The sequence below is a fragment of the Pleurodeles waltl genome, chromosome 4_2 (assembly GCF_031143425.1).
Source record: "Pleurodeles waltl isolate 20211129_DDA chromosome 4_2, aPleWal1.hap1.20221129, whole genome shotgun sequence".
NCBI lineage: Eukaryota > Metazoa > Chordata > Amphibia > Caudata > Salamandridae > Pleurodeles > Pleurodeles waltl.
This window is the reverse complement of record NC_090443.1, coordinates 972,270,027-972,296,375: the sequence shown is the minus strand read 5'-3', so window position 1 is coordinate 972,296,375 and position 26,349 is coordinate 972,270,027. Positions and strand designations below refer to the sequence as shown.

General features: G+C 44.9%; 1 protein-coding gene across 1 annotated transcript in view; it reads left to right on the top strand.

Annotated features, from left to right (window-relative positions):
• BEST4 (bestrophin 4) overlaps positions 1-23,285 on the top strand; it is a 171,898-nt gene extending 148,613 nt beyond the window's left edge. The window contains exons 9-10 of the mRNA XM_069232809.1: positions 13,652-13,806; positions 22,429-23,285. Of these exons, the coding sequence (XP_069088910.1) occupies positions 13,652-13,806; positions 22,429-22,861 (588 nt within the window). The 3' untranslated portion in view covers positions 22,862-23,285. The remainder of the gene's footprint in view (positions 1-13,651; positions 13,807-22,428) is intronic.
• The last annotated feature ends 3,064 nt before the right edge of the window (positions 23,286-26,349 follow it).

Sequence of the window (26,349 nt, the reverse complement as noted above, 5' to 3'; positions counted from 1 at the left end):
AGGTCGAAAACTTTGGGGATACTCCAGCAAAAAGGGCCATTTCCAACAGTGATAATTTATTAACTATTTAGTTTAGAAATTATTCCAGAAATGTTGTACATCTTATGACTGTTTTATTCCGTAATTTAATTATTTTACCTATTGTAATCACTTGCTTTTAGGCTTCTTTGTTTTAGGTTCTTGAACACATAAATGCAGACTCCATTTTGTGCAGGTCGAGACTGCATTTTGTAACAGGCTTGTCTAGCAAATGACCGTCTTTAACTTCCTAGGTCTAAAAAATGGAAGCCTTTATCCTCCCGAGGAACTGTAAATATGTCACATACTTTTCACCTCCACGTGTCATAGCCTCATTCTAATGACAGACAAAAAGCCCCAGTGCGATATCGGTCTAGGACAGGTGCCTTTTTCAAGTTCAAATAGCAACTATAACCCAAACAACGTTGTCTACAATTACATATTTTTACCTTATTAGTACATCCACTTATGTATATGATTATGTCAAAACATTCTTAAGGTAATTATGGAAATTCCATCTTATAAGACACAGTATAAATGGGCTGCCACTTGACCACTTGTCAGGTGAGAAACTTCACCCAGGTCACAGATGCAGATTGCATTTCCAGATGAGCACAGCACCTGATTCCATCCCGACTGAAGAAGCCTCCAGCAAGACTCTCCAAGATATTTCAGAGTATTCCATTCTGGCTTCACGAACTGCTGCCAAGATTGTATTCTCGTGCAGATGCAATGGACTAGCTCTTGGCCTTATGCTCGAAATACCTCACAAGCTATTCCAAAAAGACAACAAAACCTATTGTCCAGGTATGCGCCACACATCCGAAACTCAGGCTTATTATTTATTCATCTGCTAGAACTAGCATAGTGCCTAGAGATTGCACAGCGGCTATAAATGGTGATGTTACAAATGTTTCTGTTTTCATTGTTACTGACAAGCTGAGCTGATGTTTATCGTCTGTGATCTTACCAATATTGTATACACTGGATTCTAGTGTTTTAAAATAATTATTTCTAAAATAAATGTGTTGAAATTCATATTCCAGGAGGGTGTAAATCATTAACGAATAATCGTTTGGTTTACCACTGCTACCTGTTAGTAACCCAAAAACACTGACACCACCTCAGTTATGTACTGGGTGGGGTTCTGTGAGGATTCAATAACCTGTCTTTCACATTCAGAGCTGGTGCACTGAAATAAGTTTGCTCATGTCCCCCATGGCTATGGAAACAATCTTCATAGAGCTGAGCCAGAAACTCAGTTAAAGCAAAATGTTTTCAAGGAAGTTTAGGAGAGTGAAACATGAGGACCCAGACACTAATGGACATTGAGCATTACGTAAGTGCCCTCAACCAGGCAAGCACACATTTCCCTATCTAGGCACATCTAGAAAGTTATTTAATTAATTTCTCAAATTTTCTGAATCAGTTCTGGTCCAAGGCCCAGGATGCTTATCTGCAGTGCTGTTGGCCCCGTTGACTAGGAGGGTGAGGGAGTTTGAAGGTTACTTGTCTTCGAGTTTTGCTAGGGTGAGAAATACCTTTGACCACTTTAAAGGGAATTGCTTTGAGCTTTGGAAAGAGTGCCAAGGCTTCATTTAATTGAAGGGACACATGGGCACGAAGATGTCAGTTTTCAATTCCTTCCGCATGTTATGAACTGAAGAGCATTTCTAATGTCTGTGCATAGACATCAGGACACAGAGTCAGATCATAGCAAATTACAGTAGAAATGGCAGCAGCAAAATTAACATAAGGCTTTTTAGGTCGCAGCTTACCAGACAGGTTTACTAAAGACATCTTGGAGGCATTCAGAAAATTGACCTAGGAATGCATTCTGCCTGTTGCTTGCCACTGGCTTTGTGGTTGGTAACTCACGTTCATGCTTTCCATTTGCTGGTTTTATATGCTTTAGGCAATGCAGCTTGAGTTTGCACCTTGTCACGCCAAAACCTTAATTACAATATTCTTTGGAGACTTCCCTTTATGTACACAGGCCTGTAAATCTTGTTCTTATCTTGTCACATTTGCTCTGCATTCAAAGACTGAGTTCAAATGTCAAACACTGTTTTTTAAGGGCACCTTTTCTTTCTCTGACTTCAAAGTGAGGTGATTTATGTGACAATCTTCCTGGTAGTGAGTAGGTAAGTCTTTTTGTAGAACACAACAACACTTAAATTAACTGTGTAAGTACTTTGGGATATATCAGAATTAGAAAAAAATACTTTAAAGTGCTCATACAGTTTTATTAGTAAAAGTGTGTCTCGTAACGTAACGGTCATTTCCATTGAAAATGTGTTGTTGGCAATGGCAGTGTGCTACCACACCATGAATACTCCACTTTACTCCGCACCACTCCACTTAACACCACTTCAAGCCACTACACTCTGCATTACTCCATCCTATTCCACTGCACTCTACGCCACGCCTCTCTCTACCCTGTACCACTCTACTCTATGCCAGTGTACTCTGTGCCACTCTGCTCTACACCACTGTACTCTTCATCACTGTATTTTACACCACTCATGTCTAGGCCACACCAATATACTCTGCACAACCATGTTATGCCGCTGTTCTCTAAGCCACTCTGTAACACTGCACTCTAAGCCAATGCACTTTATTCTGTAACACTTAAATCTATGCCCCTGCACTCTGTCAATCCACTGTACACCACTCTAATCTACTTTGCACCACTGCACTCTACACCACTTTACTCTAAGCCACTCTACGCAACTGTTCTCTACCTTGCACCACTACACTCTGTAGGAAGCTGACCTGGTTTGTGGTGAGAACCTATGGTATTTACACCTTATACCAGGTCCAGGTTTCACCTATTATTGAAATGTGGGCAGTGTCTAGAAGCCAGGCTCTCTAGAGGAAGCTGTGGATGAGCAGCCAAGGCTTATGTAGGAGACATCTAAAGCTCATGCAATATCACTGTAGTCACACAGCACTTTAACCCCTTAGCTGCTGGGCCTTTTCCCCCCCAGTGCTGAGCCCTTTTTTGGCTATTTGGGGTAGTTCGCACTTAGGGCTTCATAACTTTTTGTCTACATAAGCTAACCACGCCAAATTTGCGTCCTTTTTTTCCAACATCCTAGGGATTCTAATGGTACCCAGAGTTGGTGGTTTCCCCTGGAGGAGACCAAGAAAATAGCCAAAATACAGTGAAAATGTTGTTTTTTCCAAAAAAATGGGAAAAAAGGGCTGCCGAAGAAGGCTTGTGGTTTTTTCCCTGAAAATGCCATCAACAAAGGGTTTCTGGTGCTGAAATCACTATCTTCCCACCTTTCAGGAACGGGCAGACTTGAATCAGAAAACCAAATTTTTCAACACAAATTTGGCATTTTACTGGGACATACCCCATTTCTACTATATTTGGTGCTTTCAGCCTCCTTCCAGTTAGTGACAGGAATGGGTGTGAAACCAATGCTAGATCCCGGAATGCTAAACATTTATGAAAACTAGACAAAATTCTGAATTCAGCAAGGGGTCATTTGTGTAGATCCTACAAGGTTTTCCCACAGAAAATAACAGCTGAAATAAAAAAATATTGAAATTGAGCTGAAAACAACAGCCATTTTTCTTTATGTTTTACTCTGTAACTTTTTCCTGCGATGTCAGATTTCTGAAAGCAATATACCGTTTTGTCTGCTGGACTCTTCTGGTTGCGGGGATATAAAGGGCTTGTAGGTTCATCAAGAACCCTAGGTACCCAGAGCCAATAAATGAGCTGCACCCTGCAGTTGGTTTTCATTCTATACTGGGTATACAGCAATTCATTTGCTGAAATATGAAGGGTGAAAAAGAGGTATCAAGAAAACCTTTGCATTTCCAAAATGAGCACAAGATAAGGTTTTGAGGAGCAGTGGTTATTTGCACATCGCTGAATTCCGAGGTGCCCATACTAGCATGTGAATTGCAGGGCATTTCTCAAATAGACGTCTTTTTTACACACTCTCTTATATTTGGAAGGAAAAAATGTAGAGAAAGATAAGGGGCAATAACACTTGTTTTGCTATTCTATGTTCCCCCAAGTCTCCCGATAAAAATGATACCTCACTTGTGTGGGTAGGCCTAGTGCCCGCGACAGGAAATGCCCCAAAACACAACATGGACACATCCTATTTTTTTTATAGAAAACACAGCTGTTTTTTCCAAAGTGCCTACCTGTAGATTTTGGCCTCTAGCTCAGCCGGCACCTAGGGAAACCTACCAAACCTGTGCATTTCTGAAAACTAGAGACCTAGGGGAATCCAAGGAGGGGTGACTTGCGGGGCTCGGACCAGGTTCTGTTACCCAGAATCCTTTGCAAACCTCAAAAAGTGGCTAAAAAAACAAGTTTTCCTAACATTTCGGTGACAGAAAGTTCTGGAATCTGAGAGGATCCTCAAATTTCCTTCCACCCAGCGTTCCCCCAAGTCTCCCGATAAAAATGATACCTCACTTGTGTGGGTAGGCCTAGCGCCCGCGACAGGAAACGCCCCAAAGCGCAACGTTGACACATCCAAATTTTTTGAAGAAAACAGAGGTGTTTTTTGCGAAGTGCCTACCTGTAGATTTTGGCCTCTAGCTCAGCCGGCACCTAGGGAAACCTACCAAACCTGTGCATTTCTGAAAACTAGAGACCTAGGGGAATCCAAGGAGGGGTGACTTGCGGGGCTCGGACCAGGTTCTGTTACCCAGAATTCTTTGCAAACCTCAAAAAGTGGCTAAAAAAACAAGTTTTCCTCACATTTCGGTGACAGAAAGTTCTGGAATCTGAGAGGAGCCACAAATTTCCTTCCACCCGGCGTTCCCCCAAGTCTCCCGATAAAAATGATACCTCACTTGTGTGGGTAGGCCTAGCGCCCGCGACAGGAAACGCCCCAAAGCGCAACGTTGACACATCCAAATTTTTTGAAGAAAACAGAGGTGTTTTTTGCGAAGTGCCTACCTGTAGATTTTGGCCTCTAGCTCAGCCCGCACCTAGGGAAACCTACCAAACCTGTGCATTTCTGAAAACTAGAGACCTAGGGGAATCCAAGGAGGGGTGACTTGCGGGGCTCGGACCAGGTTCTGTTACCCAGAATCCTTTGCAAACCTCAAAAAGTGGCTAAAAAACCAAGTTTTCCTCACATTTCGGTGACAGAAAGTTCTGGAATCTGAGAGGAGCCACAAATTTCCTTCCACCCGGCGTTCCCCCAAGTCTCCCGATAAAAATGATACCTCACTTGTGTGGGTAGGCCTAGCGCCCGCGACAGGAAACGCCCCAAAGCGCAACGTGGACACATCCAAATTTTTGGAAGAAAACAGAGGTGTTTTTTGAGAAGTGCCTACCTGTAGATTTTGGCCTCTAGCTCAGCCGGCACCTAGGGAAACCTACCAAACCTGTGCATTTCTGAAAACTAGAGACCTAGGGGAATCCAAGGAGGGGTGACTTGCGGGGCTCGGACCAGGTTCTGTTACCCAGAATCCTTTGCAATCCTCAAAAAGTGGCTAAAAAAACTAGTTTTCCTCACATTTCGGTGACAGAAAGTTCTGGAATCTGAGAGGAGCCACAAATTTCCTTCCACCCGGCGGTCCCCCAAGTCTCCCGATAAAAATGATACCTCACTTGTGTGGGTAGGCCTAGCGCCTGCGACAGGAAACGCCCCAAAGCGCAACGTGGACACATCCAAATTTTTTGAAGAAAACAGAGGTGTTTTTTGAGAAGTGCCTACCTGTCGATTTTGGCCTCTAGCTCAGCCGGCACCTAGGGAAACCTACCAAACCTGTGCATTTCTGAAAACTAGAGACCTAGGGGAATCCAAGGAGGGGTGACTTGCGGGGCTCGGACCAGGTTCTGTTACCCAGAATCCTTTGCAAACCTCAAAAAGTGGCTAAAAAAACACGTTTTCCTCACATTTCGGTGACAGAAAGTTCTGGAATCTGAGAGGAGCCACAAATTTCCTTCCACCCGGCGTTCCCCCAAGTCTCCCGATAAAAATTATACCTCACTTGTGTGGGTAGGCCTAGCGCCTGCGACAGGAAACGCCCCAAAGCGCAACGTGGACACATCCAAATTTTGGGAAGAAAACAGAGGTGTTTTTTGAGAAGTGCCTACCTGTCGATGTTGGCCTCTAGCTCAGCCGGCACCTAGGGAAACCTACCAAAGCTGTGCATTTCTGAAAACTAGAGACCTAGGGGAATCCAAGGAGGGGTGACTTGCGGGGCTCGGACCAGGTTCTGTTACCCAGAATCCTTTGCAAACCTCAAAAAGTGGCTAAAAAAACAAGTTTTCCTCACATTTCGGTGACAGAAAGTTCTGGAATCTGAGAGGAGCCACAAATTTCCTCCCACCCGGCGTTCCCCCAAGTCTCCCGATAAAAATGATACCTCACGTGTGTGGGTAGGCCTAGCGCCCGCAACAGGAAATGCCCCAAAACAGAACGTGGACACATCACATTGTTTCATAGAAAACAGTGCCTACCTGTGGATTTTGGCCTCTAGCTCAGCCGGCACCTGGGGAAACCTAGCAAACCAGCACATTTTTTAAAACTAGAAACCCAGGGGAATCCAAGATGAGGTGACTTGTGGGGCTCGGACCAGGTTCTGTTACCCAGAATCCTTTGCAAACCTCAAAATGTGGCTAAAATAACACGTTTTCCTCACATTTCGGTGACAGAAAGTTCTGGAATCTGAGAGGAGCCACAAATTTCCTTCCACCCAGCGTTCCCCCAAGTCTCCCGATAAATATGATACCTCACTTGTGTGGTTAGGCCTGGTGCCTGCGACAGGAATAGATCACACAACGGTCAATGTTGGTCCTTACGTGAGGCAGCTGTTGACCCTGGGGTGATCCATTCCTGACACAGGCACTAGGTGTAGGCACTCAAGTGGGGTAGTGTTTTTATCAGGACAGGTGAGGAGTCACTGGGTGGTAGGAATGTTGTGGATCCTAGCATATTCCTGTAGTTTGTGTGACAGAAATGCGAGAAAAATAGAGGTTTTTTTCAACATTTCAGCTTTGCAGGGTATTCTGGGTAAGAAAACTTTGGGGAATCCACACAAGTCACACCTCTGTGGACTCCCCCGAATGTCTAGTTTCCAGAAATGTTTGGGTTTAGTGTGTTTCTCTATATGGCCGCCGAATCCAGGACCAAAAACACAGGTACCTGCCTTACAAAACCAGTTTGTTTTGCCATAGACAATTTTGATGTCTCCACAATATGATTTGGGTGGTGGAATTTGGGGCTGAACTAAATTGGTGAGCTCCCAAGAGAGCACTCTCTCTCTGCTTGCTACCGCATTCACCTGCTCTCTGGGTTGGCCTAACCCACTATTACCCAGTTGCACAAACAGCTTGCGAAGGGACAGCAGGACTGTCCTTATCACCTCCCTCATAATGTACTGGAAGAGGAGTTTTCGAATGGGACTCCTCTGACTGAAAAATCACTCCCAGAGTCTGCGCCATTGTCCTATCCCTCAGATGCTGTCTCAGTATCTGATGTCTCAGTCTCTGATCCTATGTCAGAGCGGTCCTCTATAACCCGAGTGCAGGCAGCAGTCATCCATCAAGATGCCATCTCTGCTATTGGCTAAACTGTTGCTCTAAAACACTAGCCTACGTAGACAGTCACAAAATCGTTGGTGTGTGTGAGATACGTGCAACAGTAGAGGCCACCTTACCTGTGCTTCTTCCCTCAATCAGCACGTACTTTCAAGACACTCAAAAAACACCTTGTCACATACCATTCGTCACAGTCTTTAGCACCTCCTGCGCCCAGTCCAACAATCATTATTGGTGCTCCCACTCCCTCCTCCTCGGATTCCCTCATTACCACCCAGCAAAAGTGCCCTTCATCTCTCCATAGACTTTACTAATGTAGTCAGCTATTTACATAAAATACAGATGTGCTCTTTGCAGTAGGCATATAAACCTTCTGCGCTTCTTTATGGCACTAAAACTGCCACTAGACAAGTCGGACCCTTCTCCCCCCAGGGAAACCACACACATATTGACAAAAGTGATATATATATGACAGCCAACCACCTGAAACTCAACTCAAGCAAAACCGAAATAATCCTCTTTGGCCCACACAAAAACACCTGGGACCCCCCATGGTGGCCCACCACGCTAGGCCCTGCACCCACCCCCGCCAACCACGCACGCAACCTCAGCATCATCCTAGACTCCTCCCTCTCGATGACCCAACAAATCAACGCTCTTACCTCCTCATGCTTCAACAAACTCCGTATACTGAAAAACATTCAAATGGATCCCCACAGAGACCAGAAAAACTGTCACTCACGCACTCATCAGCAGCAGGCTTGATTACGGAAACGTCCTCTACGCCGGCACCACTCTAAAACTCAAGCGCAAACTACACGCATCCAGAACTCAGCAGCACGACTCATCCTCGACCTCCGCCGACACGAACACATCTCTCCACACCTCAAATCCCTCCACTGGCTCCCCATTGACAAAAGGATCACCTTCAAGATCCTCATCCTCGCACACAAGTCACTCCACAACACAGGCCCTGCCTACCTCAACGAGAGTCACCTTCCACACCCCCACACGAAACGTCCGCTCAGCTGACCTCTCTCTCGCCTCTGTCCCCCGCATCAAACACACCACCACCGGGGGCAGATCCTTCTCCTACCTTGCACCCAAAACCTGGAACGCACTCACAACCCACCTTCGCAAGACCCAAAACCTACTTCTTTTCAGGAAGGGCCTCAAAACCTGGCTTTTTGAACAGTGAACCTCCCAGCCCCTTTCCCCCCCCCCCCCCAGCGCCTTGAGACCCTCACAGGTGAGTAGCGCGCTTTATAAATCTCTTTGATACAGATCTACATATATATATATATATATATATATATATATATATATATATATATATATATATATATATATATATATATATATATATATATATATATACATAGATATATCTATAGATATATCCATGTACCTAGATATATCTATCTACATAGATATATATATAGATATATACATATATTTTTTTTTTTTTGTTGTTGTATGGTTTCCTTGGGGGCCAAAATGGCCCCCAGGGAAACCCTACAACATCTAAAAAAAAAATTGCCCCCACAGGGGGTCACCCTGCCCACGGGCGACCCCCTGTCATTTCATTTTTTTGGGGGGGAAAAAAAAAATTCCCCAAAAGTGAAATCCCTGGTGTCTAGTGGGGTTTCCTGGCCCCCGATCGGGGGCCAGGAAACAGTTTCAGAAGGCCTCGTAAGAAAGGGGAGACTCTCCCCTTTCTTACGAGGCCTTCTGAAACTGTTTCTGGCCCCCGATGGCCAGAAACAGTTTCAGAAGGCCTCGTAAGAAAGGGGAGAGTCTCCCCTTTCTTACGAGGCCTTTTCAAAGTGTTTCCTGGCCCCCCCGATCGCAGCTGTGCTGCGATCGGGGGGGGGCCAGGAAACCTGAAAGTGTTTCCTGGCCCCCGATCGCACCACAGCTGCGACCGGGGGCCAGGAAACACTTTCAGGAAGGCCTCGTAAGAAAGGGGAGGGTCTCCCCTTTCTTACGAGGCCTTCCCGAACGTGGAAACGGCCGTTTACCCCATCAAAGCAGGAAGCGGCCGCAAGGCTGCTTCTTGCTTTGATGGGGAAAACACCTTTGCAACGTCAGCGCGCCCCGCGGCGCGCTGACGTCACAAAGAGGCGGGTGGGGGGCGGGGGGAGACACGGTAGCTTCCGTGTCTCCCCAGGGAAGTAAAAAAACAAAAAATCCTCGGGTGCGACGCACCCAAGGATTTATTAATGCCCTTCCTGGTGTCGGCCACTGGTCGTGACCCGCACCAGGGAGGGTGTGTGGGCGTCGGCCAGTGGCCGACGCCTGCACCTAAGCGGTTAACACACATGAAAGGAAACACTCAGTGTTACGAAAATAAAGGGACATTATAACAGTAACACAGTACCAAAACAATAGTTAGGCAATACTCCAATAGGAGGTAAGTAAACACACCAAATATGTACACTAGTAATCAAAAATAGGCATAAATAGTAATGGAAGATAGTGCAATAGCAAATAGACAATAGTGATCCTAGGGGGAGCCCAAACCATACACCAAAAAATGGAATGCGAATGCCGGACCCCCACCTAGGTAAGTGGAATCTGTAGAAGGGAGCTGGGGGAACTAGGAAACCCCAAAGGTAAGAACCACAGTGCCCCCCAGCGACCAGGAAGAAAGGAGTAAGTTACTGGATTTTCCCCAAACCACTAAAAGGAAGGAAAATAAGGCTATTGCAACACCCAGACAAGACTGAAAGAAACCAGTGGTGGATTCCTGAAAAGGAAGACCTGAAAAAGAAGGGGACCGAGTTCAGAAGTCGCAGAAGTGTCCGGTGGTGGCAGAAGCCTCTACGCACCCGTCTTGTTGCAGGAGTTGGTCGACGGTAGGACGAAGGCGATCAGCAGTGCAGCCCTGGAGTCAGTGAAGAGTTCCTGGAGGATGCAGTCGACGTCCCACGCCGGATGGAAGATTGCAGTCTGTCTGTGGTGTGGAAAAGCCACCAACAAGCCTTGGCAAAGGCAAAAGTCACGGTGAACGAAAAGTGGAGCTGCCGGGGACCAGCAAGGTCCACGAGGACTCAACCCATAGGGGATTTCCTGGGGGAACCCTCAGTAAGACAGAGAGTCCAATGAAATGGCAGGCCCCACAGGAGACCCACTGGAAGAGGACCCAGAAGTCGGAGAAGAGCCCACGCGGCACAACTGAGGAAAGGTCCCAGGCTGCAGGAGAAGCATGTAGAGGGCTGTGTGTCGCAGGGAAGAGTGCTCGGGGCTAAGGCTACACAGATCCTGAAGATCCCCTGGAGAAGATGCCATGAAGCCTTGGTAGCTGCAAGAGACGTGGTGCACAGGGGTACTGCATGGGGGGGCAATCACTTACCTTCACCAAAGTTGGACAGCTAGTAGAGAGGACCAAGGGGACCACTCCAGATCACCACCCATGATGCAGGATCCAAGCAGCTCAGGGTGAGAGGAGATCCATGCAGCCAGTTGCCTTTGCGGTTGGCGCATGTGGATGCAGGAGAGTGACTCCTTCACTCCAAGAGAGATTCCTTCTTTATTCTCGTTCAGACTGAACACTTGCTGTCCTCAGAGGATGCACAGCCGTGGAAATGTTGCAGAAGCTGGAAGGAGCCGTGGAAACAATGTTGCAAGCAGAGTCTTCATCGTGGATGCAGATTGTCGGTTCCTGGAGGGCCCAGTCGCAGTTCCAGTGTCCAGTAATCGAAGTAGGGGCTGCAGAGGAGTCCTGCTGGAATCTTGCAAGTCGAATCTGAGGACCCACCCAAGAGGGAGACCCTAAATAGCCCTGAAAGGGAGATTGGTCACCTAGCCACGTGACTACCTATAAGGAGGGGGCCCTGACGTCACCTGCCTGACCTGGCCACTCATGCTCCCAGAGGCCTCTGCCCACCCTGGATTCAAGATGGCAGAATCAAGGGACCCTCTGGAGGAGCTCTGGGCACTCCTGGGGTGGTGATGGACAAGGAAGTGGTCCCTCCCCTTTCCAATGTCCAGTTTTGTGCCATAGCAGGGACTGGAGGTACCTGAACCAGTGCAGTCTGGTTTATGCAAGTAGGGCACCAAATGTGCCCTTCAAAGCATACCGGTGGGGAGGCTACCCCTCCCAAGCCAGGCAACACCTATTTCCAAAGGGAAGAGGGTGTTAACCCCCTCTCCCAGAGGAAATCCTTTGTTCTGCCTTCCTGGGCTTGAGCTGATCAAGCAGCAGTAGGGCAGAAACCTGTCTGAGGGGTGGCAGCAGCTTGGGCTGCACGGAAAACCCCAGAAAGCTGTTAGGAGCAATGCTGGGGGTCCTCTAAGGAGCCCCCAGAGTGCAGGGAATCATACTTACAGTACTGACAACAGTACTGGGGTATGATTCCTACATGTTTGATACCAAAAATGCCTAGGTTCGGAGTTACCATTATGTAGCTGTACATAGGTAGTGACCTATGTCCAGTACACATGTAAAATAACGTCCACGCAGTCACGAAGTTCATGGAACTGGAACTGGAGTTTGGGGGGGGCACCTCTGCTCTGGCAGAGGTGCCCTCACACACAGGTACCTGCACCCTGCCCTCTGGGCTAGGAGGGTCTACCACAGGGGTGACTTACAGTCACCTGTTGTAGTGACCTGTAGTGAAAAGGGTGCATACACCCTTTCACACAGACTGCAATGGCAGGCCTGCAGATACCCTTTGCACGGGCTCTGGTGCCCCAATGCCTTGGGTATTTGGGTACCATATACTAGAGACTTATAAGGGGGCACCAGTATGCCAAATGTGGGGTCTGTGTGGTCCAAGCAACCAAATTTAAAGGGAGAGAGCACAGTTACTGGGATTCTGGTTAGCAGGATCCCAGTGAACACAGTCAAACACGCTGACAACTGGCAAAAAGTGGGGGTAACCATGCCAGAAAGAGGATGATACTTTCCTACACACTCTACACCATTTCACTCTACTCTGAAACAATTACTCTATGCCACATTCCTCCACTCTATGCCACTGCATTCTAAGCCACTCTACTCTTAACCTCTGCACTCTATGCCAATGCACTCTACTCTGCATCTCTGTACTCTATGCCACTGCTCTGCGCCACTCTACTCCACACCACTGCACTGACACACTACTCTGTAACAATGCACTCTCCAACAATGACATCTATTTCACTCTACTCTGCAATAGTCCACTCCATGCTACCCCACTTTACACCACTGCATTCTACGGTGTTATACTCTTTTCTGCACCATTCTATGCTACTCTACTCTGCACTATTCTTTGCCACTTGACTCTACTTTGCACTCTATGCCCCTTGACTGTACTCTGCGCCACTGTCCTCTGCATCATCCAACACAATGTCACTGCACTCTATGCCACTCTACTCTGCGCCACTCACCATGCACCACTGCACTCTACTATGCATCACTCTTCTACGCCACTGCATTCTACAACGTTGCATTGTATGCCGCTGAATTAAGTGACACTGCACTCTATGCCACTATACTCTGCAAAACTCTATGCCAGTGCACTCTACACCAGTCCACTCTCCTCTATGCCACTCTACTGTATGCTGTTATACAGGACTCCACGCTATGCCACTCCAGTACACAACACTCTCTGCTACTCCACTCTACAACACTCTACTCTACTCTTCGGCATTCCACTCTATGACACTCCACCCCACTCTTCTCTATGCCACTGACTTGAAGCCATGCTGAACAGCAGCCACCATGGCTAAAACACATTGGCAACGCCAATAGCTCTTGCATAGGAGAGACATATTGGCTTTGCTAATGCTTGTTTATATATGACTTGGAGACGCAGAGGAAACTGTATGGAGCCCGAAATGTTTTTCAAACTTTTGCAAATTCTCTATCCAGCATGAGGTCTCAGAAGTAGTTGTGGTATAAGCATCTGTGAAAGTTTGCTACAACTGAGCTGGGAACAGGAGCAGCATTTACTGGTGGTCCTGGTAGACCTAATTACTGTTTCTTATCTTCCTAATTTAAGGACAGCTGATTTCAACCAACTGGCAAATGACCTTTACGGTTGAGAAGCAATGGTAGTACTTGATGCTTTTGCTATCTCACTTTTAATAAAGTTGTTGCGCATTTTGTGTCCACAGGTATCACTGCTGTCAGTAGATGACATGTACCAAAACCTCCCTCCCACCGGCAAAGACAAATATTGGAATGAATCAACAACTCTGCCACCTTACACCATAGCAACGGCAGCAGAGACCCTGAAGCCATCCTTCTTGGGATCCACGTTTGATATGCGGTGAGTCAGATGCAAGACCAGTCCTTCTAAACAGATTTTTCTGACCTGTTTTTCTTGGTTTTAGGACGCTTGACACTTTACCACTGCTCAGCAGTGGTACAGTGCATAAGCCCTGTCTAAAATGTAAAGATGATTGGTTTCTCCATGACTGCATATTTGATTTACTAGCAAGTCCCTAGTATAGTGCACCAGGTGTGCCTAGGGCCTATAAGCCTGTAAATCAAATGCCACGAGTGGGCCCGAAGCATTGATTGTATCACCCACATGAGTAGCCCTGCAAACATGTCTCAGGCCTGCCATGACAGTGTTTGTGTGTGCAGTTTTAAACTGCCATTTCGATCTGGCAAGTGCACCCACTTGCCAGGCCCAAAACTTCCCTTTTATTACCTGTAGGTCACCCCTAAGATAGGTTGAAGGCAGCCCCATGGGCAGGGTGCAGTGGTGTGTTTTGCACATCCTGATACTGAAATACTACTAATTTTGGCTTTCACTATTGCAAGACCTGTATCCAACAGGATAATATGGGATTGCCTTGAAATACATTTTAAGTGTAATTTCCCACTCATAGCAGATAGAAATATGGAGTTTTGGGTCTCTGAACTCACAATTTAAAAATACATATTTTGGTGGTTGATTTTTGAATTGTAGGTTTGAAAATGCCAGTTTTGGTAAGTGGGCATTTTCTTGCTTAATCATTGTGTCTCTCCCTGTCTCTGGAATACACGGCTGGGTCAGGATGACAGTTGAGCTCACTCTAGACAGTGACACAAAGGGAGCCGAGGCGTATCTTGATGGCCCATCATATTGAGCTAGAGTGGTTGGAGGAGCTGACACTTACACCTGAATAGGGCTGCGCCTGTCCTCACACAAAGCAGTCTCCAACCCCCTGGAGTGTTCCTGGGGCCAGGGCAGGGAAAGGCAGGGCCTTATGCACTACAAATAATTCTCTTTGAAGTTCGCCTACTTCAAAGACAGAAATGGGTATAAGTACTGGACCTCTGACACCACAGTTAGAACACTTCTGGCCTGAGGACATTATGCCAGGAAGAAGAGCTGGATGCTGTAGGAGGTACTGCCACTCTAGCTGTTGCTTTCCTGTGCTGGCATGCTGCTTGAGGCTTCTGTCCTAGGAGTAAAAGGACTGGACGTGGCTTCCAAAGGTTCTCTAAGGGCTTGGACTGAGCTTGCCTCCTGTTAAGCAGTCTCAGGCACATCAAAGACTCAGCACTTGGGCTCTGTTGCTGAGAGTCCTGACTTGCCAGGTGGTGCCAAATCCAGTTCCTGGGCCCTGGGGAGTGAGTTCTGGTGCAACAAGAAAGAAACTAGTGCACCGACTTCCAGAACGAATTCAGAACCGACACCACTCTCTGACCCTGTGCCACTGCCTGCACTGGAGACATAGCCCCCGCTGAGTGCAAAGACCATGACCTACAACGCAGGCCTGACACTGCCACACCTCCAAAGTCCCACCACAGCGTGAGTGCAGTGTCACCGACGTTTGTGTGACACCAGACTCCAACGCAGCATCTGTGGTGTGATTGCGACCCTGCAAAGACGACACCTTGCGTCTTGACGTGTTGAATTCTGGATTCATCCATAGAACCCAACGATCTGCAGTCAGGTGATTTAATCTCAGCACAAAGAAACCCTGAAGTGTCCCCATGACAGGTGTTGTGCGTAATGATGGACCCCTCGATGTTCAGTAGTGGAGGCTCACTTGGTAGGGGTGCCTCAGCTGGAGTTACCACTAAAGGAGCACCATGTGAACCCCCTGACTGTCATGTGGTGACATTGGACTGTTGCTGCCTCTTGTATAATTGATGCTGCTTTGGGGCAGTTGCTTTTGCTGACTTCATATACAGGGAGTGCAGAATTATTAGGCAAATGAGTATTTTGACCACATCATCCTCTTTATGCATGTTGTCTTACTCCAAGCTGTATAGGCTCGAAAGCCTACTACCAATTAAGCATATTAGGTGATGTGCATCTCTTTAATGAGAAGGGGTGTGGTCTAATGACATCAACACCCTATATCAGGTGTGCATAATTATTAGGCAACTTCCTTTCCTTTGGCAAAATGGGTCAAAAGAAGGACTTGACAGGCTCAGAAAAGTCAAAAATAGTGAGATATCTTGCAGAGGGATGCAGCACTCTTAAAATTGCAAAGCTTCTGAAGCGTGATCAACGAACAATCAAGCGTTTCATTCAAAATAGTCAACAGGGTCGCAAGAAGCGTGTGGAAAAACCAAGGCGCAAAATAACTGCCCATGAACTGAGAAAAGTCAAGCGTGCAGCTGCCACGATGCCACTTGCCACCAGTTTGGCCATATTTCAGAGCTGCAACATCACTGGAGTGCCCAAAAGCACAAGGTGTGCAATACTCAGAGACATGGCCAAGGTAAGAAAGGCTGAAAGACGACCACCACTGAACAAGACACACAAGCTGAAACGTCAAGACTGGGCCAAGAAATATCTCAAGACTGATTTTTATAAGGTTTTATGGACTGATGAAATGAGAGTGAGTCTTGATGGGCCAGATGGATGGGCCTGTGGCTGGATTGGTAAAGGGCAGAGAGCTCCAGTCCGACTCAGACGCCAGCAAGGTGGAGGTGGAGTACTGGTTTGGGCTGGTATCATCAAAGATGAGCTTGTGGGGCCTTTTCGGGTTGAGGATGGAGTCAAGCTCAACTCCCAGTCCTACTGCCAGTTCCTGGAAGACACCTTCTTCAAGCAGTGGTACAGGAAGAAGTCTGCATCCTTCAAGAAAAACATGATTTTCATGCAGGACAATGCTCCATCACACGCGTCCAAGTACTCCACAGCGTGGCTGGCAAGAAAGGGTATAAAAGAAGGAAATCTAATGACATGGCCTCCTTGTTCACCTGATCTGAACCCCATTGAGAACCTGTGGTCCATCATCAAATGTGAGATTTACAAGGAGGGAAAACAGTACACCTCTCTGAACAGTGTCTGGGAAGCTGTGGTTGCTGCTGCACGCAATGTTGATGGTGAACAGATCAAAACACTGACAGAATCCATGGATGGCAGGCTTTTGAGTGTCCTTGCAAAGAAAGGTGGCTATATTGGTCACTGATTTGTTTTTGTTTTGTTTTTGAATGTCAGAAATGTATATTTGTGAATGTTGAGATGTTATATTGGTTTCACTGGTAATAATAAATAATTGAAATGGGTATATATTTGTTTTTTGTTAAGTTGCCTAATAATTATGCACAGTAATAGTCACCTGCACACACAGATATCCCCCTAACATAGCTAAAACTAAAAACAAACTAAAAACTACTTCCAAAAATATTCAGCTTTGATATTAATGAGTTTTTTGGGTTCATTGAGAACATGGTTGTTGTTCAATAATAAAATTAATCCTCAAAAATACAACTTGCCTAATAATTCTGCACTCCCTGTATTGTTGGCTCCAATATGAGCCCCTATGTGATGGTGTCAGGAGAACACTCAAACAATTGGCAATATCAGTGTCTGTTTTCATATTTTTCAACATTTTGTACAACATTTTACTGTGCCTCTGGCTTGAAACCAGAGATTCGAAGCTAAGAGTGTCTATGTAAAATTTCCTAAATTTAGCTTCATCCAGCTCAGTTCCCAGAGTGACTGGTAATGTATTCCACACTTTAGGAGAAAGATAAGAAAAAGATCTTCTACCCCATTTAATTCTATGTGCCACAAGAAGCTGATGTAAGGACGCCAAGGCCTTCTTGTCTGAGGACCATTTATGTATCGTATAGATGGTCCTGGCCGCAGAATCCTGCAACCCTTGTTGCTTTTTTTTTTGGACTGCTTTAAGGGAGCCAAGATCCAAGATATAGGGAATTGCCATAATCCAGGTGAAACGCAATCAGTGCTTGGACTACCACTCTTCGACATGAAACGGTAGCAGATCCAATATTTTCCTCAGGGCCCTCAACATAGAGTAGCAAGAGTGGATAAGTTTATTAAATTGGGCTTCCATCGCCAGACAGCCATCCAACACCATTCCCAGGCTTTTTATAGGTGAGGTCAGAATGGACGGGGTCCCTAGACAGTTTGGCCATCCTAGCAAAGTTACTGGGGTTGGATTGTTCCCTAAAACAATCAGTTGTTTTGTCCCCATTTAATTTCAATGAACAGTTTGCCATACGTTAAGCCTCTTTTTCCAAACAGGGGCCCAGCTGAGAGATAAGCTGTGTATCGTCAGCATAAGGGATAATGGACAAACGAAATTCCTTGACAATGGAGGCCAGTGGTTAGACATAAATATAAAAAAGAGGAGGGCTGAGTGTGGAACTCTGCAGGGCTCCACACTTCAAAGGGACAGTCTCAGAGCAATAGGGAGGTTCCTAGACCTGAAATGATCTATCTGTTAAAAATGAAAGAAGCCAGTCTAGGGCAGTAACTCCTATGCCAATTTCCTTCAACCCAAGCACCAGAATATGGTCAACCATATCAAAAGCTGCACTCAGGTCAAGGAAAATAATGGCAGCCGCTCCTCCCTTATCTAGGATTTGTTTAATCTCCTCAGTGACTACCAATAACACTGACTCTACGCTATGCATAGGACAAAATCTGTTTTGGAAGTCATCCAGCAGTGAATTATCTTCTAGATACTTAATCCATGAGATGCTGGTTAATATTTCTAAAATGTTTCCAAATATCAGCAGCAGAGAGATAGGTCTAAAGTTCCCTGAGCAGGCGGGGTCAAAATTTGTTTTTTTAAACAAAGGTTTAACTACTGCATGTTTCCATTCCTGTGGGACTATGCCTGTGGAAATTGACGTGTTTAATAGTTCCCCTTTTTATAGGTAAGATTTCTTGGCTCCCTTGTGAAAGGATATGAGGAGGATCCGGATCTAATGGGGAGCCCAGTTTTACCTTCCCAAACAACTCTGGGAATGCTTCTCCCATAATTAGGGTAAAGTTCCGCAAATAATTTGTCCCTTCCATCAATGAGTGAGTTTTGGGACCAATGGAGGAGAACACTCTGCTTTTTAGTAATTCACTATAAATGTCTGCAAACTTATTTTGAAAATAAGCGGCTAGCTCATTACAACAACTTTAAAGGGTTTGGAATAAATCTGCATTTTTTTTTTAGATCAGTAAGAGATTTTACAATACGAAATAGTTCCCTAGGAGCATTAGCTGCCTTGCCCAGTAGACCTTCATAAAAGGCAGCTTGTGTCCTTTTCGTCGCTTGATAATAATGTTGAGTGGCAGGCTGGTAAGCAAGTTTCAAATTATGATCATATTTCTGTCTCCACTGTCTCTCCAGTTTTTTACACTCCCTTTTTAGGGATATTAAAGAGTCATTAAACCAAGGCACCAATTTTTATTTACATTCCTTTTTTAGATTATCAAACGGGATCAAATCATCCAGGAAGTTATTGATCCACCCATTAACCATAATGTTAGCATCCCGGGGATCATCACCTAACGGTGGTCTGGAGTTGGCAAGTACAGATAGATAACCAGGTGTCTTTCTTAAGTTTAGACAATCTCTGGCCTTGGTTCATAAAAGGTTTAGCGCCCACCAGAGAAGGACCTTCCAGTGTAAAAGAAATGAGTGTGGTCGATCCAGGCCATTGGGCAAGAGCTTTGAATTTTAAGGCTAGGTTCACTACTAAAAACAGGAAGTAAAAGTTGCCCTTTGATAGGAGTAGACTTTTCTACCTTTTGAGTGAGAAGCATACAGCCGCCCGGTCCAGAAGAAAGTCTGTGATCAAGGGATTATTAATTTATTCCAAATTCAAACAAAAATCTCCCAACAAAGTAAAATTTGGTCTTTCTGTTGTGTGGCCAGCGACTAATTCTGGTAGGGCTTTCACAAACCCTGCACATGGCCCAGGGGGTCTGTAAATTAAACTTTGTGCAAAGGATAGGGTGGGCGAGAGGTTAATGGTAAAACCAACACTTTCACACTCTGGTATATTAAATGGGCTAAAAACACATTTACAGACCTCTTTTAAAATAATGGCAATACATCCAACCCTTTTTATGTAGACGATCTTGCCTACAAATATAATATCCAGAGGGGCTGAATGAAATCAGGTGTGGTGCACTCTTGGAGCTACGGGCTTGTAAGAAACAGCACATCAAACGGTTGTTTTCTATTAATACAAGTAGTTCATATTAATGTCAGGGAAGGGGATCTACAATTTAAACGCCCGACATGCCATTTTATAACTCGTGAATTTATAGTCCTAACTTCTTTGCTAAAGTGAAGTTACAAAGGCTTAGGCCTGAGAGAGTAAAGAATCAGCAGAGTAACTCACCTTTTTTGAGGTGGTTAGGCCAGAGGTCCTGATCCTTGGTCCAGTTCGGGCCTCTTAAATGGCGGGCATGTACACCTTGTGATAAAGTGCACTCTCTCTGAACTACCCTATGGTAGGTGATTAAGTCATCGGGGAGAGATGCTCTAAGAGGGATATGTGCTAAGTCTGCATACCCTGGAGGGTCTACATCATAATTCTCCTAAGGGCTGTACATTGGTTGGAGAGAAAAAAGTGACATTGTAGCCATCAGGAGAGGTGTAAGAATTGTCCAAATCAGTGTGGGGGTAGAGGTGGTAGGGTATAGGCTTTGAATGGAGGAAGGTGACACCAGAGCCAGTTCCCTAGACAATGGCATAGGTGAAGTTGGTATAAGACTAGTGGTAGCGTCCCTGAATCGGTTTGGCTGTGTGGGAACCTCTGGATGAGTTTATAGAGCAGACTCCTCTCCAAAGTAAGTAGTCTTATTTGGGATAGTTTCTGAGACATTAGACTCATTAGTGGCCACCTTCTCAGTGTGTGGATGGATGTGGATTCAACACAGTCTCTAGTCAGCCACCTCCTGCAGTCTTTAAAGTACTCACCTCTGAGAATCTTCAGTGGCAAAAGATGGTCTTGGAAATGACTGTTTTTGGCACGGAGGTTGTTTTGAAAATTAGCTTCAATGCTGGTTTTGGGCCACTGCCTTCTTCAAATCTAACCAGGGCATCAGGGCTGCTGAGTCTTTCAGCTTTGATTTGTCGAAGCCGAGAGGCTGATGAGGAATTAGAATTTTGGTTGAGTACTTCTTCAGGTCAGGTGCCATTCCTCAGTGGCGACTATAGCCCGAGGCCTGAGGAGGCCCAAAGGGTGGCAATGTCTTATGTAGGGTAGATGCCCGTCTTCCGGAGGAGCAATACTCTGCCTCAGCATGGGTGTATTTAGTTTTGTGTTGAGAATCATCAGCACTTATAACCCAAGGAGTAGTCTTGGTCCAGGGCCTCTCGTAGCAGTAGATGGAGCCTCTTATAGTTCAGATTCATCTGGCTCATAGACATTGGAGGAAACCATATCTGGGCTGGGTTAATGGGTGGGCAGACCTTGAGATTCAATGTCCTCCTGTTCTTACTCATTGGCACAGAGGTCAGTTTCCCCAAAGATGTCAGGTGTGGTATCAACAGATTGACGCTACATAGTGAAGTGTGCTAGGCATGGGCCTCTTCACTGCTTCATAGTGTTTCTGCAGCAGAAGGTAAGACAGAAGGTACCTGCAAGTCCTTGTGGTCAGAGGACAAACACAATGGACATCATCCCAGGGATACTCTGAGTCGACTGGCTGCAGTTCTTAAAGTTTTCATGAAGTCTGATCTTGATGGGAATGGAAAATTTTACAATAGGGGCCCAAAGAACAAACAACAAAACCTTGAGTCCGGGAGCCTCGTCTGTATGTGTCCAAACCAGAGGGTGGAGAAAAACAATCTAACAATGGAGCTGATGGCCAGGCATATTGCCAAATAAGTGAGAAGTCACCATAATTATTATTGGAATGATTTCTTTGAAGAAAAACAAGTTGCAAAAGTCCAAGCGCAACACTAGATGGCAGGAATATGCACAGCCTGTGTATCTACAGCCACATATGCAATGAATAGTCTGTTACTGGAGGACAGTAACTTGTACTTTTGATGGATACTTCTGATAATTCCTTACCTTTTGAATAAATACTAACGAAGGACCGCCCAGGTGGTTTTCTGTACACTGGCTTAGACCAAAAAGTCCAGAAAGGCCAAACCGGCAAAGTGCATCGCTCTATCGACCCGACTGTCCACAAAATAGCACTTCGTATGTACTGATGCCCACAAAGCAGTCTGGCAAATGTCAAGAACAGGCACTCCATGTGCCAACGCAGTGGTAGCACCCCTGGCTCTGGTTGAATGAGCCCACAAGCCCTCCAGATGCCTTTTTTTCACCAGTTAAAAAAAAATGTTCCGCTTTTCAGTTGAGAATGTGTTTTACTAATGCACTCGTATAAGAGGAGACCAGCTTAAACTGGATAGTTGAAAGAGGAACTAATGTGAATGACCTTTGTTTCAACTGCATGATATTTAAGAGTATTGCTGTCCATGGTGAATATAATCTGAAGACAAACTGATTGGGAGGGACCCATATGATAAAATTAAACTTGCAATTGTCATCCTGGTTGTATGCATGTAGGATGGCTATCATAACTAATCAGAGCAAAGAACGGGAAGCTTCAGTCAATAAAGTGGGAGATTGAAAGAGGTGCATGTAGTAGCAAATGCCCGGGGAATCTAGCACTTAGCAACTGCTAAATCTTTGCAAAGTATGTTTTCTCTTTTATTCACAGCATTAGTGAAGATCCCGAGCAGAGCCATCAGATAGACATGCCTCCCAGCACTCCCAAGATACACACGCCCCTGCTGAACCGCTTCCTGTCAGCAGCAGCTTCCCCTGCCATCAGCCTCAAAAACTTTGGGAAAAACAGGGCAGCCCACCAGCTGCTCCGGTTCAGGGTCGAAGGAGGTGCTCCTTCACCATACCCCACCTCCCGCTACAGTGAGGACCCCGAATCGGTGGGGCGTATTGAGGAGGAAGACACTGAAGACGAGAAAGAGAGTGAAATCAGTGAGCAGTCTTCACCTCAGGCACGCCTGAACGTACCCAGAAGACTCGAGGCTTCCGAGCAGCAGAAAAAGAGGGAGAGCCCCAAGATGTCGCCATTGGTGATTTCAGTGAAGGGGCCATCCAATGAAAGCCTGAACAACGACCCATCTGCCTGATAACAGTGCTCACCGTGACCTTTGCCCCAAACTTTGTTCATCCCTCGTCTTTACACACACACGTGCTACAACAAAGCCTGAATGTCAATTCACCACAATTCCACGGGTAGCGGAAGTGACGTCACAAACATTTTGACCTTCAATCGCACTCACACATGCTTATACATACACACAATCACACGGACACACATTCGCTCATCTTAACACACTCACGCTTAAGCACGCACACAACATATTTAAAAGCATTTTTTGGCTAACCTCAGCTGTGAGAGAGGGTCTAACACAGCTTAATTGTAGCCCATTTTTTTATTATACTAATAGTAAATAATTGAACATTTTCACTATCAGTGTATTGAGGGGGGAAAAAAGAGAAAACAAAGAAAAAGGAGTCCCAACCAACGTCCATAACGACGTGCTGCCACTGTGTTCTTGGCACTGTTTGCTACCTCTGAAGCCAGGGGTCGTAGGGGGCAAGCCCTAAATGACGTCCATGCAACTAAGTGATTCAAGACCCTTTTACTCCATGCATGGAAACACAGCACAACATTTTAGCATGATCTACTTATGTTCATTTGTACAAATACTTATATTCCAATAATAATGGGTTCTATAAGCTTTGAAACTTTCTTGTGTTTTTGATTAGTTTGTTTTTCTTAGGCTATTTTTTTAAGTCATCGTCTTTTACAATATTAGAAAGTCAAATAAATGTACACTAAAATGTTAACATTTCTTTCCAATACACCTATCATGCAACTTTCCTTTTACATTCTCTTGCCAGTGACCAAATCACCACAAAATAAGCACACAAACCTAGTAGGGCTTAATATTGGCTACGGAAATGTAATTTATCCAAAGAAAAAACATATGCTTTACGTTTGCGAAAATGACCCACCCTTGTCATCAGAGATAAATGCAATTCTAGTTGTGAACATAATGGATTAAACATATGAATCAATCAATTGTTTTTGTTGAGATAAGGTTTTTGTAAATGCAGTGAAAAATATCCAGGTGTAAATGTCACTATCCGCACGTTCATACCCATCAGATTTTGCAATTCTTTGCTCCATCACGTTTATCTATGTAAATGCTTATTTTTTAGTAATATATTTGAAGATGCCCGGTTTCAATTCTGTAAATCCATTCATGTAGTCCTTATGTATTTTGTAAAACGTACTTATAAAAAATCCACTATCATATATATGTTTTTCCCTGTAAGTGTGCTTCTTTAGGAGGTAGACACTCTATATAACAGTATTAATACACATATCCACTACGAGGACAGACCAACAATAACTATTTGCTTCATGTTATTCTTTAAATGTTTATTTTAATTGAATGACCATCACCCATATCTTAAAAGTGTTGCCTATATAAATACATAAGGTAATCCGTGAATACGACACTCGCTATCAAATCAGTTGAATTAACCGTCTTGGTCAAGATGTTTTATCCATCATAATATACATGATATGCTTTTATTCAGCCATCAATTTTTGTTTCATGTAACATTTTATATCCTTATTAGTCCACATAACTTATGAACCTTTGAAACGCTGTCACAATCTTTGTAAGATATAAGCGTGTGCCTCTACTTGAAATAAACATAATCCAAAAACATGTCTATTGATAACTTATTGGGGAAGACTTCCTGATCCTGAGTGGTACTCAGCTACCTTGAACATGATGTGCCCTGCTTTCCTTGACATGTAGTTCCCTTAACAGGATGCCATCACTTTGGGTACGGTTACCATAGCAAGAATACCCATCTACGAAGAAACTATTAAAACAAAAAAGAAGACTGAATACATCCCTACATTAGGACACACCTGTGTCACCTATTCAAGCTCCTCTAGTGACCAAATTTCAAGAAAGTAGTGAAATCGCCTAAATGTAAACTTGTAACAGCATCTCCAAATCTCGTTTGACTCTCCTCAATAAACCCCTTGCTGAAGGTGTGTGCATAGTATGTATCTCTACATGGGACGTGTGTGAAAGAAATCCATGACATGTTGTTTTACTAATCTCTACGAGTGTATACATATTTACTCTCTGGAGTAGAATGAATTGTGTCATCCATTTAGGTAATTAATTGGAAAGTAACTTAGTACTACCTAAAACCAGTGGATAAAAAACAACTAGTTAGCGCCCTTCATCATATGGGCAGCGATAGGAGACAAAATATGACCCAATTTACCAGCATTTCATAAAAACATCTAACACACCGGTAAAGCAGTTAAAAAAGTTCATAGAAAATTACAACGTAACACCTAATAATGCAGACCAGCATTAAAAAGTAAACCAAAAAGAAGCCCTACCAATCTTAGGGCCAGAATTACAAGGCCCTAGCTCTTCCTTGCACCACAATAGCATATCTTGTTGAATCATATTTACAAAGTGGAGCAATGCATGCATAGCGCCACATTGCAACCCCTTGCGCCACATTATGCCTGCCTGAGGCATAATGTATGTGTGTGTGGGGTGGGGGACGTTCCGACGCTAGGAGGCCCACAAAAATGGCGCAGTGAAATCTATATTTCTCGGCTCCATTTTTGGCGTCACATTTAACGCATGCTTGAATCACGCATTAAAGTGACGCAACCGTTGTAATTAAAGGGCCCTCCTTGCACTTTGCTACATTAGCCTCAACATTTTTGACGCTAGTGAAGCAAAGCGCCACAATAGCGTCAAAAATGCTGATGCCATTCGCCCAACTTGTGCCATGGTGCACCGTAATGTAAATGCGGCGCACCCAGGGTGTCGTTAGGTGGGGCAACAGCGATGCAAGAAAACTAGTGCATCAGCACTGATGCGCCAGTTTCTTGTAAATATGTCACTTAGATCGCTTTAGACCCAATTTCCCAAGAAGCAGTGAGGTTGCAGTGGCTGACGAAAGCTCAGGCTGTCTGTACTATAGCTCCCTGCTTCTAGGGTCAGCCACAGTACAAATGTTTCCACAAATAATAGGCAGAACTTTAAGTCAGTATTTTGTAAGTAATCCGCAACCCGTGCTTTCTAAAGAAATCAAGGCAGTCTTCACCAGGTTGTCACAGAATTAGACTCCTGTTATGTCCCTAGGGGTAGTGTAGGAGGTTAGCTTCTTCAGGCAGAACACATCTGTACTGTTTTTGTAAGGCACACTTACACCACAAGGCTATCTCCTGTTGCTAGGGGATCGACAAATAGAGAGCAATGTTTAAAGATATTGACAACAGATGAGTAGGCTTACTGGAAGCGCTGTATAAAAAAAAAAAAAACCACTGGGTAGGAATACATGTTTTTTTGTTTTTGTTTATTAACACCTTGAAGAACAATCAAAGTGCATTCCACAGTTCCACTGCCCCGAGGGAAAAGGCGTAGCCACCTTATCTGCAGATTTGAATTGTAGAACACAAAGCTTATCTTAATTAGCAGATCTCCCCATTTTGATGGATTATTTTATGAAGCAGTATGTTACTGTAACAGGAGAAGAGTGGGAGTTAAGTACCATT